This window comes from Nothoprocta perdicaria, unplaced genomic scaffold, assembly GCF_003342845.1.
Source record: "Nothoprocta perdicaria isolate Ctin4 unplaced genomic scaffold, notPer1 scaffold_116, whole genome shotgun sequence".
NCBI lineage: Eukaryota > Metazoa > Chordata > Aves > Tinamiformes > Tinamidae > Nothoprocta > Nothoprocta perdicaria.
The window spans coordinates 1,970,177-1,983,448 of NW_020454272.1; the positions used below are offsets into that span (position 1 = coordinate 1,970,177).

The following is a 13,272-nucleotide window of genomic DNA, read 5'->3' on the forward strand; positions in this document are numbered from 1 at the left end:
TATATTATATTATATTATATTATATTATATTATATATAGTATAAGTATATAGTATATGTTATAAGGTATATATTATAATACCATATATAATAATATTTTTATATATATAAATATGTATGCGTGTGTGTGTATATATATAGTATAAATTCTCTCATAGATTGCTCGGGCAGGCCCTAGCTTATGATTATGAGCTGCAGCTGAAAGAAGCAGAGCTCTTCATGCCTCAGACTTGTGCACAAGCACTAGGGATATTGGTGACTCTCTTGTCTGGCGTTCCTGTTTCCCTCCCTGCCAAACTCTTTCTACCTAAGTACAGACCTGCCTCTGCTAAATGAACCTGTTGATTACTCTGTTTGACTGCCTGAGTCTTTTGAACAACGTTTAGATCTCTTGTTGTTGTTGTTGTTGTTGTTTTTCTTTAAACATGCAGTTGCTCTATGAGAGGTTTTATGCTTGAAGAAAGATCTGCTAAGCAACAACCCGTAACTTCTGCTTTGCAGATTGTCATGTACTTGTTCACAGAGGATTCCCAGGTTTTTAGAAGTGTGAATTATTAGGGGAGTCTGTCTGGTTTCAGCCTTGGGAGGTTGTACAAAAAGTGCTGCTGTTGCTGGTTGCTTTGCAGATTGAAGGAAGACCTCTTTTTTAGCTAACTAGTTTTCCTATTAGTTTTCCTGACTTTTGATTTCTTATACCAAAGAAGTCTTTGCTGTTGGCACTTCTCTGACACTGTGCTGCATATCTAACTGAAAAGTTCCAGCATTTGAGTGTGCCTGAATGCTCCTTTGGTGTCTGCATCTGTTTTGTGAATGAAATACAGCAGTGAATGTCTCTTGAAATATTTCAAAAGGCAGTTTAACAATCTGGTGAGGTTTCAGTAGATATCTGTGTGTTTCTTTCAGGATACAGAGGTCGACATTCTGGAGACAGTGCAGAACTTGCTGAGGCATTGCTCAAACCCTACGAGCTTTCTCAAACCTCTGGCAAAGCTTTTTTCTGTCATCCAGAACAAACTGTCTCGACAAAAGTTGTGCTTGGTGTTTCAGGTATTGTCTCTTTAAAATGTCCTGTATTTTAAACAACTGTCACATCAAGAAGGAATTTATTTATTGCTGTTGTACATGAATTTAGAAAAACTTTAAATCATCTGTTAAGTGTAAGTAACAGAACTGCATGTGATAAACAGTAATGAACAGGGAAGAGCCGTGAAAGTTTTGGCTTACAGCCTGACTGATGTGAGCATCTCCAGGATTGTTGGGCGAGAAAAGCTGAACAAAGCACATTTCATCAATAACAAATCCTATGTCTACCTGAACAAAAAAGCAGCTTTCAGCAGCATGAAGCTGATTTTTTACACAGATTTATAACAGTCAGGCTGTTTTGTGTTATTCTGAAATGACTAACAAAATGTTATATTCTCAGCAGAAAACTCCAGGAAACACTTGATGTAAATGTTTAGAAATTTAGGAATGTAAAACACATCTTCCGGCTTGTGGAAGAAAAACACTGATGACAAAATGACTYTTAGTAAGCTTTTTCTCTTGTTAAGAAAGGCGGCTGCTGTTTTGTCTTTTTTCTTGATCTGAAGTGTTTAGAATTAAAGCCTCRAGTCTCCCAGCTTTTTAACACCTATATGCATTAAAATGTTTTCTTTTAGACTCTATCCGATTTGGACAGTGAATTGGAATACATTACTGATGTTGTTAAGGTATGCACGGTTTCTTTAGTAGTTCCCTTTTTTGTCCCGTAACGCTGTGTTGTCACGTTTCTAGCCTTCTCCATGAATGACTTTTTACTCTCTCTCAGCTGAATGCATTTGATCAACGGCACCTTGATGATATCGACTTTGATRTACGCTTGTCAGCCTTCCAGTCAATCACAGCCCATATCAAAGAAATGCARTCAGTGGATATCAACTTCCTCATCCCTGTTATGCACAACTGCTTTTACACCATCCAGGTTGGTTAAATGTTACTGCTCTTGCCTTACACACCATGCTTTCATTTGGAGTCYAATGGAGATGTTCTTTCCATTGGATGTTTTGGGGGGAATTTTTTGTTTCTTTTGGTTTTTTGTGACAGAGGAGAACGTTCAGGGAATGTATCTGGGTCTTTTCATGAACACGATTATAATGTTTCTCCRTTTGCCTTTTTCCCTGTGGGTCTGGAAGGACAAATACCATGCAGCAAGAAAACCAGCCTAAGTGGGTTATGCCTTTCTACCAGCAAGTCCTTTGGCCTACTAGCTCAATTTGTGCTGTCAAAAAGGCATGCTGCAATCTTGAAGGACCATTTTTCTTTCCATTGCAGCGTGTCCTTGTGGTGTGGGCCTGCTGCTGAGTCTGATTTTTCCCTTATGAAGTCTGGGCATTGTTTCAGCCCTAGGCCTCCTACAGGAAGGGTCTCAATGACTGGTGGARTTGTTGGGTCTTTGCAAACACTGTGATTCTGGGGGTGAAAAAGGCGTCCTAACCCAGCTCACGTGGCTCTGTGTCTTCACCCGCTCAGCTGGGGGACATGGCTCTCAGTGACAACGCAGGCCTGTGCTTGACCACCCTCATCCGCCGCCTGGCCGAAATTGGCCCCGCGGAAGACGCCTACCGGGAGCTAATCCAGCACACGCTCCTGGAGTCGCTGCGGAGGGGGCTGAAGAGCAAGACCGAGGTAAGGCCCAGCCATCCGCTGGCGTTGCTGCAGCCGTCCTTGGGACACCAGGGTGAGAGATTCTTTTTATAGATTTTTTTTTTTTTGGCAAGTCCGTTCCTGGTATAAAAAATATGGGTACCCACTGTGACTGGGCTTACTCTTCATTAAAAGGCTTTAAAAATCGAGTAAGTCAACATTCTRCCTTGTGGAATTTCTCTGCCATTGCCTAGTTTTCCTCAGGCGTAGCTCATTCTTTGAAGAGAGATTTCCTTACTCTATAGGCAGTCCAAAATACGTGTATTTGCAGTTACCAAGGAATACCAAAGGACTCGCTGGCCTAAAGCACGTTGTAAATGGCAGCATGAATGCACTGAGGAGTGTTTAGCTGCTTTTCTAAGGGTTACGTAACCTGCACTGTTTGCTGTTTGCAGAGTGTCCAGCAGGACTACACGTCATTGCTTGCCTGCCTCATTCAGACATTCCCAGCAAATCCTGAATTCCGTGATATGGTCCAGTTAACCAACCTCCATGATCCTGACATGGATTTCTTTGAGAATATGAAACACATCCAGGTAAAGGGCCCCATGTGTCCTCTGTCAAAGCAAGAATATTTTATGTGGGATAATATTTGTCAAAGYATCTGTGCGTTAACGTTGGAGGGAGGTTGAACCTGTATCAATAGGTGTCGTTAGAAATGGTTTGTGGACATTAAGTTACATGGGTGACTGTGAATCAAAATCACAACTTACTAGTATTTCTACCTATAAATATTGTGTTTTCATAACTTAGCAACACTGTTTCTACCTTCTCCTAATTTAGCTAAAAGAAATGATTTGGGTATACGTGTCCTTATATGAGATGTCCTTGAGCAGGCATCTCCATCCCCCTGTCAGCAAGGTCYGTGAAGGTCCCTCTGACATAGGCAAGGAACAGATCTGTTTGACCAGCTTGTTCCACACTATCCAGTGTGCAGAGGTTGTGCAGCCTTTTTCCTTTCACAGGCCTTTTTGGTTTGTTTAAAGGCTGCAGAAAACCTAGCCTCCTTGGTTTTCTTGCTATATAGAAATACAGCATTCCTCGTGCTTTCAGAGATGCAACCAGAGAAAGCCTTCATTGCATCTGTAGTTGAATTTCGCATCAAATTGAAATTTTCTTCCTTGTAATTTATCAAGCCGTATCATTTTATATCATTTACCTCTTTTGGCTGATACCTGAAGATGGCACATTCTTTTGACTGTGAATTCACAGTGAAAAATCCCATTGAGTTAGAGTATTTGTTAATGCAAAAGATTGGTGAAAGCCCAAAGACTGAATGGAACGGGTATGACACTACTGGAAAAACGAACAAAAACAACTTTCTGCTGTATTTATGTCTTTAGTTAAAAGTGAGAGAGCTGACCTGCTCTCTGCTGCTGTCTGTGTCTCAAGAGCCACCTCAYTGACTCTCATGTTTGGCTCAGATCCACAGGAGGGCACGAGCCCTGAGGAGACTGGCTAAGCAGCTCACTGAAAAGAAGGTCGTGCTGTCCTCCAGATCCCTGCAGAACTACATCATGCCTTATGCTACTACTGCCATTTTTAATGAAAAGATGCTTAAGGTAGGTTTTTAATTGCAAGCCTCCATTTTGAATATTTTTACCTTTCTTGTATCGCTCTCGTTCCAAGACTTACCACTGTGGAAGGCTGATAAGGGACTGAGTGTTCCTCTTCCTGATGAGGATGCTGGTTTTTTTCCAGTGCTGGAAGGAGGATTCAGAATGTGCAGATTCAGTCTGGGCCCAATCCTGTATTTGCTAAACCTGCCCGGCATCTCTGACATGGATTTCTTGACTGGRTTTTTGTTTTAGGATTATTTTGGTTTGTGTCTGTTTGTTTGTTACTTTTTCTAATCAGATGGAGATTATTTTCCCCTATTCCTCCAAACTACTCATGTTGTATTCTGTTGTGATAAAGACTCTTCGGAGCAGAGATTGTTGTTTGGCAGCCAAAAGGATATGATGGGAAGCATAGGCTACACCTGGTAATTGAGGTGGGAATAAACACTGTTTTGCATGGAGGATAAGGATGAACTGCAGGAACTAGCTAAGAATCTCTGAAATCAGTAGCAGCAAACAGCAGCAGTAGCAGCAGATTGAAGGGAGACATTTTGCTGATGATTTTTCATACCTTTTATTTAAAGCACATGAGGTGAAATTACTTGTAGTGCCAGTACAGAAAGACTTCTTGTTTGAGACCTAGAAAGCTGAGCTTGTACAAGTCTGTGCAGTTCCCTGCACACTGTCAGTAAGACAGCAAAGCTGCTCATGTCAGACAAGCAGATGTGTCTTGTCCAATTCCCCTGATGTCAGAAATCCTGTTTTGAGGCAGAAGCAATTAAAACAGGCACATGGCTTGGCTTCCATGGCCATACAGGCTGCCCCRTTTGTGGGACAGATTCCCAAATGGGAGGTGACTCTCATTTGACTGGTGGGAAATAAAAATCATAGAATCATAGAATCCTTATGGTTGGAAGGGACCTCTAGAGGTCATCTAATCCAACCCCCTTCACATGCAGGGTAAATGCATTGACTCAAGTCTTGGTGGGAAACAGAAGATGTTTTTTTCACATTTGAAAAGAGTTAACAGTGTGAGTTTCTAGCTGGACAGCATAGGGTCTCCCAATGGCTGGGTGTCTTGGCTGGTTCATACCTGGTTTTAGCTCTGCACACAGGTGGGCCCATAGAATTGGTTATGTGAGGAAAAAATTAAATACGTGCAGAAATATTTAGAGGAAGTAGTTCTGGAGATCAGTTTGGTGAACTGACTTTTGTCCAGTAACGAGAGAAGATGTGAAAGAGCCGAGAACCAGGTATCCTCACTAGGCAGGAGTTACTTTCTCTGTGCTCTGTTGCTTTGAGGAAAGGATGCTTTAGACATTTGCTCAGCATGAATGTAAACAGCRGTTGAATTTCTGTCTTCTGGGCAGCATGAAAACATGGTAACAGCCTCGGTTGAAGTTGTTGGAGCCGTCTGCYGCCATCTCTCCTGGTCAGCCTACTTGTTCCACCTGAAACACTTCATCCATGTCTTGCAAACAGGGCAGATCAATCARAAGTTGGGAGTCAGGTAGGTACTCTGAGTGATGCTGCTCTCAAAGGTTCCTCCAATGGCTGCAAAAACAAAATCAATGTTTCGAGGAGCATCACGTGGGGTTTTGCCTCCTCTCTGGGATGAGGGATCACCCGCTCTGATGGGGGCTYGTGCAAGTGAAAGTCTGCGTGACTTTGCAGGTAGGCGTGACCAGGAAGGGCTGGCAGGGGGTTGCTCTCTCGTGCTGTCTCTTTGACTGCCTGCCAGCGTTAGCAGCTCCTGCTCTTGCCTGGCTCTCCCTGTTGCTGGGCCACTTGCATTGCTGCAGTGCTGCGGTCTGTGGGCTTCGCAGGGAGCGAGCTCACAGAACTTGTCCAGCTGAAAAAGTAACCTTTTATTTTTTTTTAATATATTTTTTCTTGTGTTGTTACTTCAGCATGAACCACGTCAAGCTGTGCTATTTTGCATGTGTAGAGAGCTGATCTGTGCCTGTTTCTTCCCCAGTTTGTTAGAGACAGTGCTGGAAGCCTTTCACTTTGACTATGACACRCTTGAAGAGCAACTTCTGACTGTTGAGCACCAAGGTGAGGTCTTGCCCTTGCGTATAGATGCACTCTGATTTCTTTGAGAGAGATGGTAGCTCTGGTTTGTTCACCRTTTCAATGATCTAAGACTTGGTCTTTGAGATGTTCTGGAGAAGGAGGATATCTCACAGCTGTGCTTGTCAGTACCTCTTGCCTTGCAGAATTATCAATATAAGTGAATGCACTTCTCCAAAATTCCGGGGTAGTGAGCTCTGTTAAGCTAGAGTTTACACACAAAAAAAAAAAAAAAAAAAAAAAAAAAAAAAAAAAAAAAACTATTTTTTTTCTTAAAGCCTCGTCCCAATGGGTGGTTTTCAAGATCCAGCATGCCAGGACCTCTCTTCTTAGTAAAACCACTCTCTTCCTTAGTGATCATTTGCTGTTGCTAGTGGTGGGCAGGAGCCTTGTGCATACCAGAACCATTACATGGATCTCTTTTAAGGACTCCCTTTTTGTAGCTTCCCACATTTATCAGTGTTTTTTATAATTACCTCACAGGAACTKCTCCTATGGATCTTGAGCCAGTGATGGAGGGTGAAGAAGCCATGGAGCTGGAGCAGAGTGACAAGGAAGAGGAGATGGTTGAGGAAAACAAAGGGGAAAATCCCGCCGAGGAGCCGGCGGAGCCTGCCCCGGCCCTGCCTGAGCAGGGCACTGAGACACCTGAAGATGGGAAGCAAGTGACCAAAGCTGTTTCCTTCTTACCTCGAAATAAAGAAGAACTGGAGTGTCTGATCAAACACATCCAAGAGACAGTTACATCCAACATCCTGCCCAAGCTGCACAGGTGCATCGTTGCAAAGGTGAGGAGCTGACTTGGGAAAGGCAATTCACAGATCTGTGCTGCTGCCAAGAGGCCTGTTGAAAGGTACCCCRAGCCCAGCTGGAGAGGGAGCCCCTGGAAGCACTAAGGAGGCTTCGCTCCCTTTGCTCTTTCACTGAGCCTGCTCAGAGTCTCTCTGGTCAGTGTGGCTGTGGTGCCTTCACTTCCCTACTCTGAACTGAACTGAGCCACACAAGGGAAGCAAATCACTGTCTGCAGCCTGCTGAAATGTTCTCAGTCACCTCWTAGCACCTGGGTTAGCTTCTGTATTAAAAATGCAGGGAATCTTCGTCCTTAACTACCTGGGCTTTTTTTTCCTCTAATCACTGGAGATGAGCAGCATCTTCACGGGTTGTCTGTTCCCTTGAGAAAGGTGTTTAAGATGAATGGGACGAAATGCTTTCAGGAAATGCTTCTTTCTCTCTCATCATTCATCCCAGTTACCCTAGACTGGATGTGGGTTTGATGTCTCCCTTAATTTCCACCAGTCCCTGTTCTTCACCTGTAGAGCAGGTATGCCACAAATTGTGAGACAGATGAGGGGCAGTACTTTAAGGCTGCCTGACCTTTGTGAAACAAACTGTATGGCTATTTAAATGTATGATGTAGCCTGACCTCTTAAGGGTGACTGAGGTCATTGCTGTAATGCTTATTATTAACATATACTTTTGCAAGGCCTCTTAACTTTTACATGGGACTCCCTGTCTATCTTGTCCCTTTTTTGTTGCCTCTCCCACCTTGTTCTCTGCCTCGGGGTGCACAGAGGGAACCAGGGCTGCAGTTCTTTTAATTTGCTGTTCAAGTCTACCCAGTGCAATAAGTCACACTTTGAGAAAATCTCCAGGTGATTATAAACAATGCTTGCAAACTTTAGCTGAATACTTCCCTGAACCACCTCTGAGGTCACAGTGTGAACATCCCTCTATGAAATGCAGCACATTAGACAAATACACAGCTGTACCTGGCAAAAAGCAGTGCTCTCTCCTCATCCTCAAGTCTTCAAAACCAGATGTCTTGCCAAGCTGACCACTTCTCAGGGTTTGCTGAAGAAACACAGGGTTTGCTTAACCTCTGTCGATTGTACTTTCATATGTGAAATGTGCATTGTGTCTTGCTGTGTTTTATAAAGGTTAAGCGAGACGAGGAGCACAAGCTTGTGAAATCCAATACTGTGAATGACGACGAGGTAGTGCGGGTGCCTTTGGCTTTTGCCATGGTCAGGGTGATGCAGTGTCTTCCCCAGGAAGTGATGGAAGCCAACCTGCCAAGGTAAAGTCCACAAGGGCAACCTGGGTGCTCCCCACGGTGCTGGGCATCAGCACAGGCTTCTTTCTCGAGCTGTTGTAGCATTCTAACAGACTTGAATACTTGTTTTTAGAAACAGATTTTTCCTAGTGAAATATCCCACTGTTTTCAAATCAACATTTATAAAGCTGAATTTGAAAGGAATTTGGGAAATCTGTAAATAAGAGCAGAGTGGTAAAGAAGGGTGCAGGTGCAGGAGTGATCAAGATGAACAGAGCACAGTTCAGAAAGTCTGTACAGTCTTTTGGAGGACACTGGATCTGTGTGGGATGATAAAGCCTTTGTGTTGGCTGACCCAGAACATAGTTTTGGTTGTAAAATAGCCCTGAAAAGCAGCCTTTCTGGTTAACAGTGTGATAAATTCTGCTGTTTGGGGGGAACTAAGCTGTCCATCTCTGCTTCCAGTATCCTGCTGAAGGTCTGCTCRTTCTTGAGGAACAGAGCCCAGGAGATCCGGGACGTCGCCCGCAACACCCTCACTAAGATCATGGAAGTACTGGGAGCACGGTACCTGCTCTACCTTTTGAAAGAGATGCAGTCCACTCTCGTCCACGGGTACCAGGTAATGCTGATTTTCTTTCTCATCTGTCGTTTGTAGACCTTTGTACAATTTAAAAGGAGAATCCAARGGGAGATTTGCCACCAACGTTACTTTGTACCACACCGCATGATATAGTGCAACAACAGCATCTTGTTGTGTTATATGTTGGAGCCTATATCATTCTTTGATAGGCTAAACAGTAAATAAAGTTATGTTAACTGAGGAACTGTCCCTTTAAAGACTTACAGACTGCTGTCGGATCCCCTCTCCATGCAGTTACAGAAGCAGTCCCTGGTGGGAGGTTGAAAACATGACTTTTCTCTTTTTCTCTAGCTCCATGTGCTGACTTTCACTGTGAACCTGTTGTTGAAGGGCCTTACAAGCAAGCTCAGCACTGGTGATTTGGACCCCTGCTTAGATATCCTGATTGAGGTAAAAACTGTTCAAGATGGAAGGAAAATGCATCACAAAGTGCTTGGGGAACACTGGAACATGCAGAGGGTTGTCTGTAGATTGCCTCATGCCCAGTGGCAAACAGGGCTGATTGTGCATTTCCTGCAGAGGAGAGAGGCTGTTTTTAATGTGTTATTAGCCTTTCTCTTGTAGAGGAACAAARTACCTGAGACTGTGTCTTGCTTTGTGCCCTGAGACGTGTGCCTGCTTTGCCACGTGCTCTGAGTCGCTGAGCTGTAGTCAGCAGAGCTGCAGCCAGGGCAGAGCACAGGGCCCAGGAGCTCGGCCAGCAGGGCAGAAGGGGAATATGTTCCCATGCTTTCATCTGACTAGGATCTTACTGATTGTCACAACRTCACAAAGGAGTGTGAGAAGAGCTTCTCCCACTAGCTTGCTCGGATGAGGGTGCTTTATGTTGATGGAGGAAAGGTACTTGGAGTTTGTGGGGGACCCAGGGAATTTGGGGATTTTGTTGTTTTGTTTTTTCTTATGAGTAGGGAAAAATAGCCTGGTTCTGCTGTTACTGCTTCAATCTGATTCTACTTTTTCTCATTCACTTCTGTTGGCTGCATTGCAAAGATTTTCAACCAGGAGCTGTTTGGGGATGTAGCTGAAGAGAAGGAAGTGAAGGGAATTGTCTCCAAGGTCATGGAAGCGCGCAAGAGCAAGAGCTACGAGTCCTATGAAATTCTCGGCAGATACATAGGGAAAGGCCAGGTGACAAAGCTTATCCTGCCCTTGAAAGAGGTAAGAAAAGAGAAAAGGCAGCTCCAACCTTTCCTAGGCCCTGAGCACTCCCAGCTCTGCGTGATTTAGCAGAAACCATAGACCCATGGGTGGCTTTCCTTGCATGAGCCAGCTCTGGCTACCCACTTYGCTTGTGGAAGCCAGTCTGCAGCAGGTTACAAAATGAGATGTTGCTATAGACATCCAGGAAAAGGAGTGCACTTTTGGGAAGCTTTCTGGCAAGCTCGAAAGGAAATATCCCACTGTGTGCGTTCAGTTCATTCGCCTTCTTCAGCAGTGACTCTCACTACTGCTGTTCGTTCTGGCGCTGTAAGTTCTGCTGACTGTTTTGTGATTTGATCCCCTGCACGTAAAAGAAGCCTTCCCAAAATGTGCCAAGGCTGTACCCCTGTGCAGAGATGCAGTTGTTCCAGAGGGAAATGTGCTCATGGAGAAGGGGAGCACTGTTTGCCTGTGAGCCCTAGAACATCCTAGTGGCACAAGACGGAGCCTGAGAACAGGCTGGAGGGAAAAGGGAGGGAAGCTGGGATGGAGCTGGGGTTGGGGGATGCTCTTCACGTAGAGAGCCTGGCAGTGAAGGCAGCAAGTGAAGCCAGAGGAACTGGCCTGGCTTGTCCGGTGCCTCCCWGTGCAGATGAGGGGTGGTTTCCCTGTTGCTGCATTCTGAGCCAGGTTCCTTTGCAGATCCTGGAAAGCACCACGAGCCTGAAGAAGGTGCGCAAGGTGCACGAGGCCCTGCGGCACGTCGTGGCGGGGCTCGTCCTCAACGCGGACCTGGGCGCGGAGTCCCTGCTCCTGCTCAGCCACGGGCTCGTCAGCGAGAACCTGCCCCTGCTCACCGAGAAGGCCAGGTGGGTGCTGGCCTCCAAAGAGGCTGCCCTGTTGCCTGCAAAAGCGGCCGCTCTCAAACCCARCGGATGAATCTGTAAGGGCTCCCTTGCTTTTATTTGCCCTGTGGTTTTGACGTGAGCAAATTATTTGGACGGCTGTAGGGCAAGGAGAAGGCTTGGAAACRGAAGTGATGATTTTCAGAACCCGTAGTCTGTCCTTGTAGGTGCCCCAGGCCTCAGTGAGGCGTTCTCACTATCTGCTCAGCTGGTGTATGGGTTTGGGTGAAAGGGCTGTGTGCATCTGGSTGCCTAGCAGGGAGCCACACATGAGCACGTAAGAAGCCTTGACAATCCTGAGCATCTGTATGGGGTCAGGAGCAAGGGACTGTGTGGCCCGCTGCCTAAAGCCTCCGAGCTGGCGCAGAGGTGCAGGGGCGTTGCGAGCAGGTTTGCTCTGTGTTTGGGGGTGTCRCTGCTCAGAAGCAGGGTCAGGGGCTCGAGTGCCCTCAAACATTGGCAGGGTTGCACTGTAACGTGACAGCTGTTTGCAGGTCTCTCGGAGCACTTTTAAAAAATAGTTACTGCTGCCTTAAGTGACAAACACTTACCAGAGATTTCTRCCTTGCCCTTCTGCCTTGAGTTGCAAAGGTGACAGAGTGTTGGGCTCCGTGGGTCGCCAGCCCTCTGCTGAGGGAGGTGTGTTTTCTAACTGCTCTGGCTATAGCAGAAGCACTGGCCAAACCTGGCTTAGGTACAGCCAGTGTTCAGGGGAGAAAACACATGACTGTTGTGGAGCAGTCTGTGCRGGAAGTGTCTCTAAGAGCAGCCAGATGTGGAGGGGTGGTGTGTCCTGCAGGAGGAACTACCAAGGTTTTGCCTGTTCCCTGAAAAGAAGATTATGGAGCTGTTCTGTGTATTTGTTGGCCTGCACAATAGTGACATTGTTCCCTAGCCCCAGARCCATCTGTCTGTCATGTTACTCTCTCCAGTTAGTTTGCCTCAGTCTGTCACCTGGTTTTGCTTGCGGTGTAGGCAGCAGCCAAGCACAACCCAGCTCTCCCCAGTCCTAATGGCAAGCGTGTCCTGGAGAGACCTGAAACCTCATCTTTCCTCTCTTGTTTTGCTCTGGTTTTCAGAGCAAAAGCTGCACCGCCTCCAGATCCCCGGCTGCAGCCCGAAAGCTGCCTGCTGCTGCAGCCCACCCCGACCCGAGGAGGGCCGAAGGCGCCCGTCAGCAGCAGGACCAACACCTCTGTCTTGGTGGAGTCGGGACTTCGGGTAAGGATCTCCTCAGGCRCGAGGAGAAGGCTTGGAAAGAAAATTAAATCCAAGGGGAGACATATTGTATTGGGCATATATTGTATTAAACGCAGCCACTTTGACCTAGCATATTTATTTTGCATGTGGTAACTGCGGGGATGCCCCTCTCAGAGCAGTGAAAGGTACTTAGTGTGTTACGAGTTATTTTAATGGAATATAGCATAAATTCTACCATAACCTGAATAAATGTGACCTTCACTTGACTCTTAAAAGAGTACCAGCCTGACTTTGAGGTGAATGTCCTATCTGTGCCTTTTTGTTGTTTTTTTTTTTGTTTGTTTATGCCAGTTGCTACACATGAGCCTGAAGAGATCCAAAATAAATTCCTCCGATGAGCATGTTCTGGAAATGTTAGATCCTTTTGTTCAGCTGCTTATGGACTGCTTGAAATCCATGGATGTCAAGGTACAGTTTTGAGCTGGGGCCTGTCCCTTCTACGAAGAGTCCTGTCCACAAATGTCATTTCGCAGGTTTTCAGTTTTCAAAGCTGACTTCATAGCCATGCAGATAAACAAGCTGTTTGAAAACTCAATATCCTAAGAGGGGGCTGGTCCGTGGTTGCTGCTGAGTGGGGACTGAATGCTCTGCCCCTAGTGCTGCAGGTTCACACGTGGCCTGGATGGTCTCCTGGGCTGTGCTCGTGCACTGCGGCAACAACAGACCTCGCAGACCCTCTGCCTGGGAGGGACCGTGGCTGCTGGGAGCAGTTTTGTCCTAGACGTCGTATCGTTTAGTCCATCTTTACTGTCATAATCTCCTGGGTAGCAGTTTGAGTGAGTCTGGGAGGGAATGTGCTGACCGTGGCGCTTCCCGGGAATGGAAGGCAGACCTTGTACCAGTAGGTAATCTGGAGCAAAGCTTGCAGGTGGCCTGGATTTCTGGCAGAGCAACTTCGAGGTCAGCTCTGCTTCAAAAGAGTTCCCACCAGCTGCTGAATCTGTCTTGCCCTAGGAAA

The 13,272-nt window shown here is 45.9% G+C and overlaps 1 protein-coding gene across 1 annotated transcript in view; it reads left to right on the plus strand.

The window, feature by feature from the left end:
- Window positions 1-13,272, plus strand: part of UTP20 (UTP20, small subunit processome component) — a 56,603-nt gene that overhangs the window by 33,159 nt on the left and 10,172 nt on the right. The window contains exons 33-48 of the mRNA XM_026053451.1: window positions 903-1,046; window positions 1,658-1,708; window positions 1,807-1,959; window positions 2,508-2,663; window positions 3,077-3,217; window positions 4,106-4,243; window positions 5,611-5,750; window positions 6,219-6,298; window positions 6,797-7,101; window positions 8,251-8,390; window positions 8,832-8,988; window positions 9,301-9,399; window positions 10,000-10,167; window positions 10,852-11,018; window positions 12,134-12,275; window positions 12,606-12,722. Coding sequence (XP_025909236.1) covers window positions 903-1,046; window positions 1,658-1,708; window positions 1,807-1,959; window positions 2,508-2,663; window positions 3,077-3,217; window positions 4,106-4,243; window positions 5,611-5,750; window positions 6,219-6,298; window positions 6,797-7,101; window positions 8,251-8,390; window positions 8,832-8,988; window positions 9,301-9,399; window positions 10,000-10,167; window positions 10,852-11,018; window positions 12,134-12,275; window positions 12,606-12,722 — 2,298 coding nt within the window. The remainder of the gene's footprint in view (window positions 1-902; window positions 1,047-1,657; window positions 1,709-1,806; window positions 1,960-2,507; window positions 2,664-3,076; window positions 3,218-4,105; window positions 4,244-5,610; window positions 5,751-6,218; window positions 6,299-6,796; window positions 7,102-8,250; window positions 8,391-8,831; window positions 8,989-9,300; window positions 9,400-9,999; window positions 10,168-10,851; window positions 11,019-12,133; window positions 12,276-12,605; window positions 12,723-13,272) is intronic.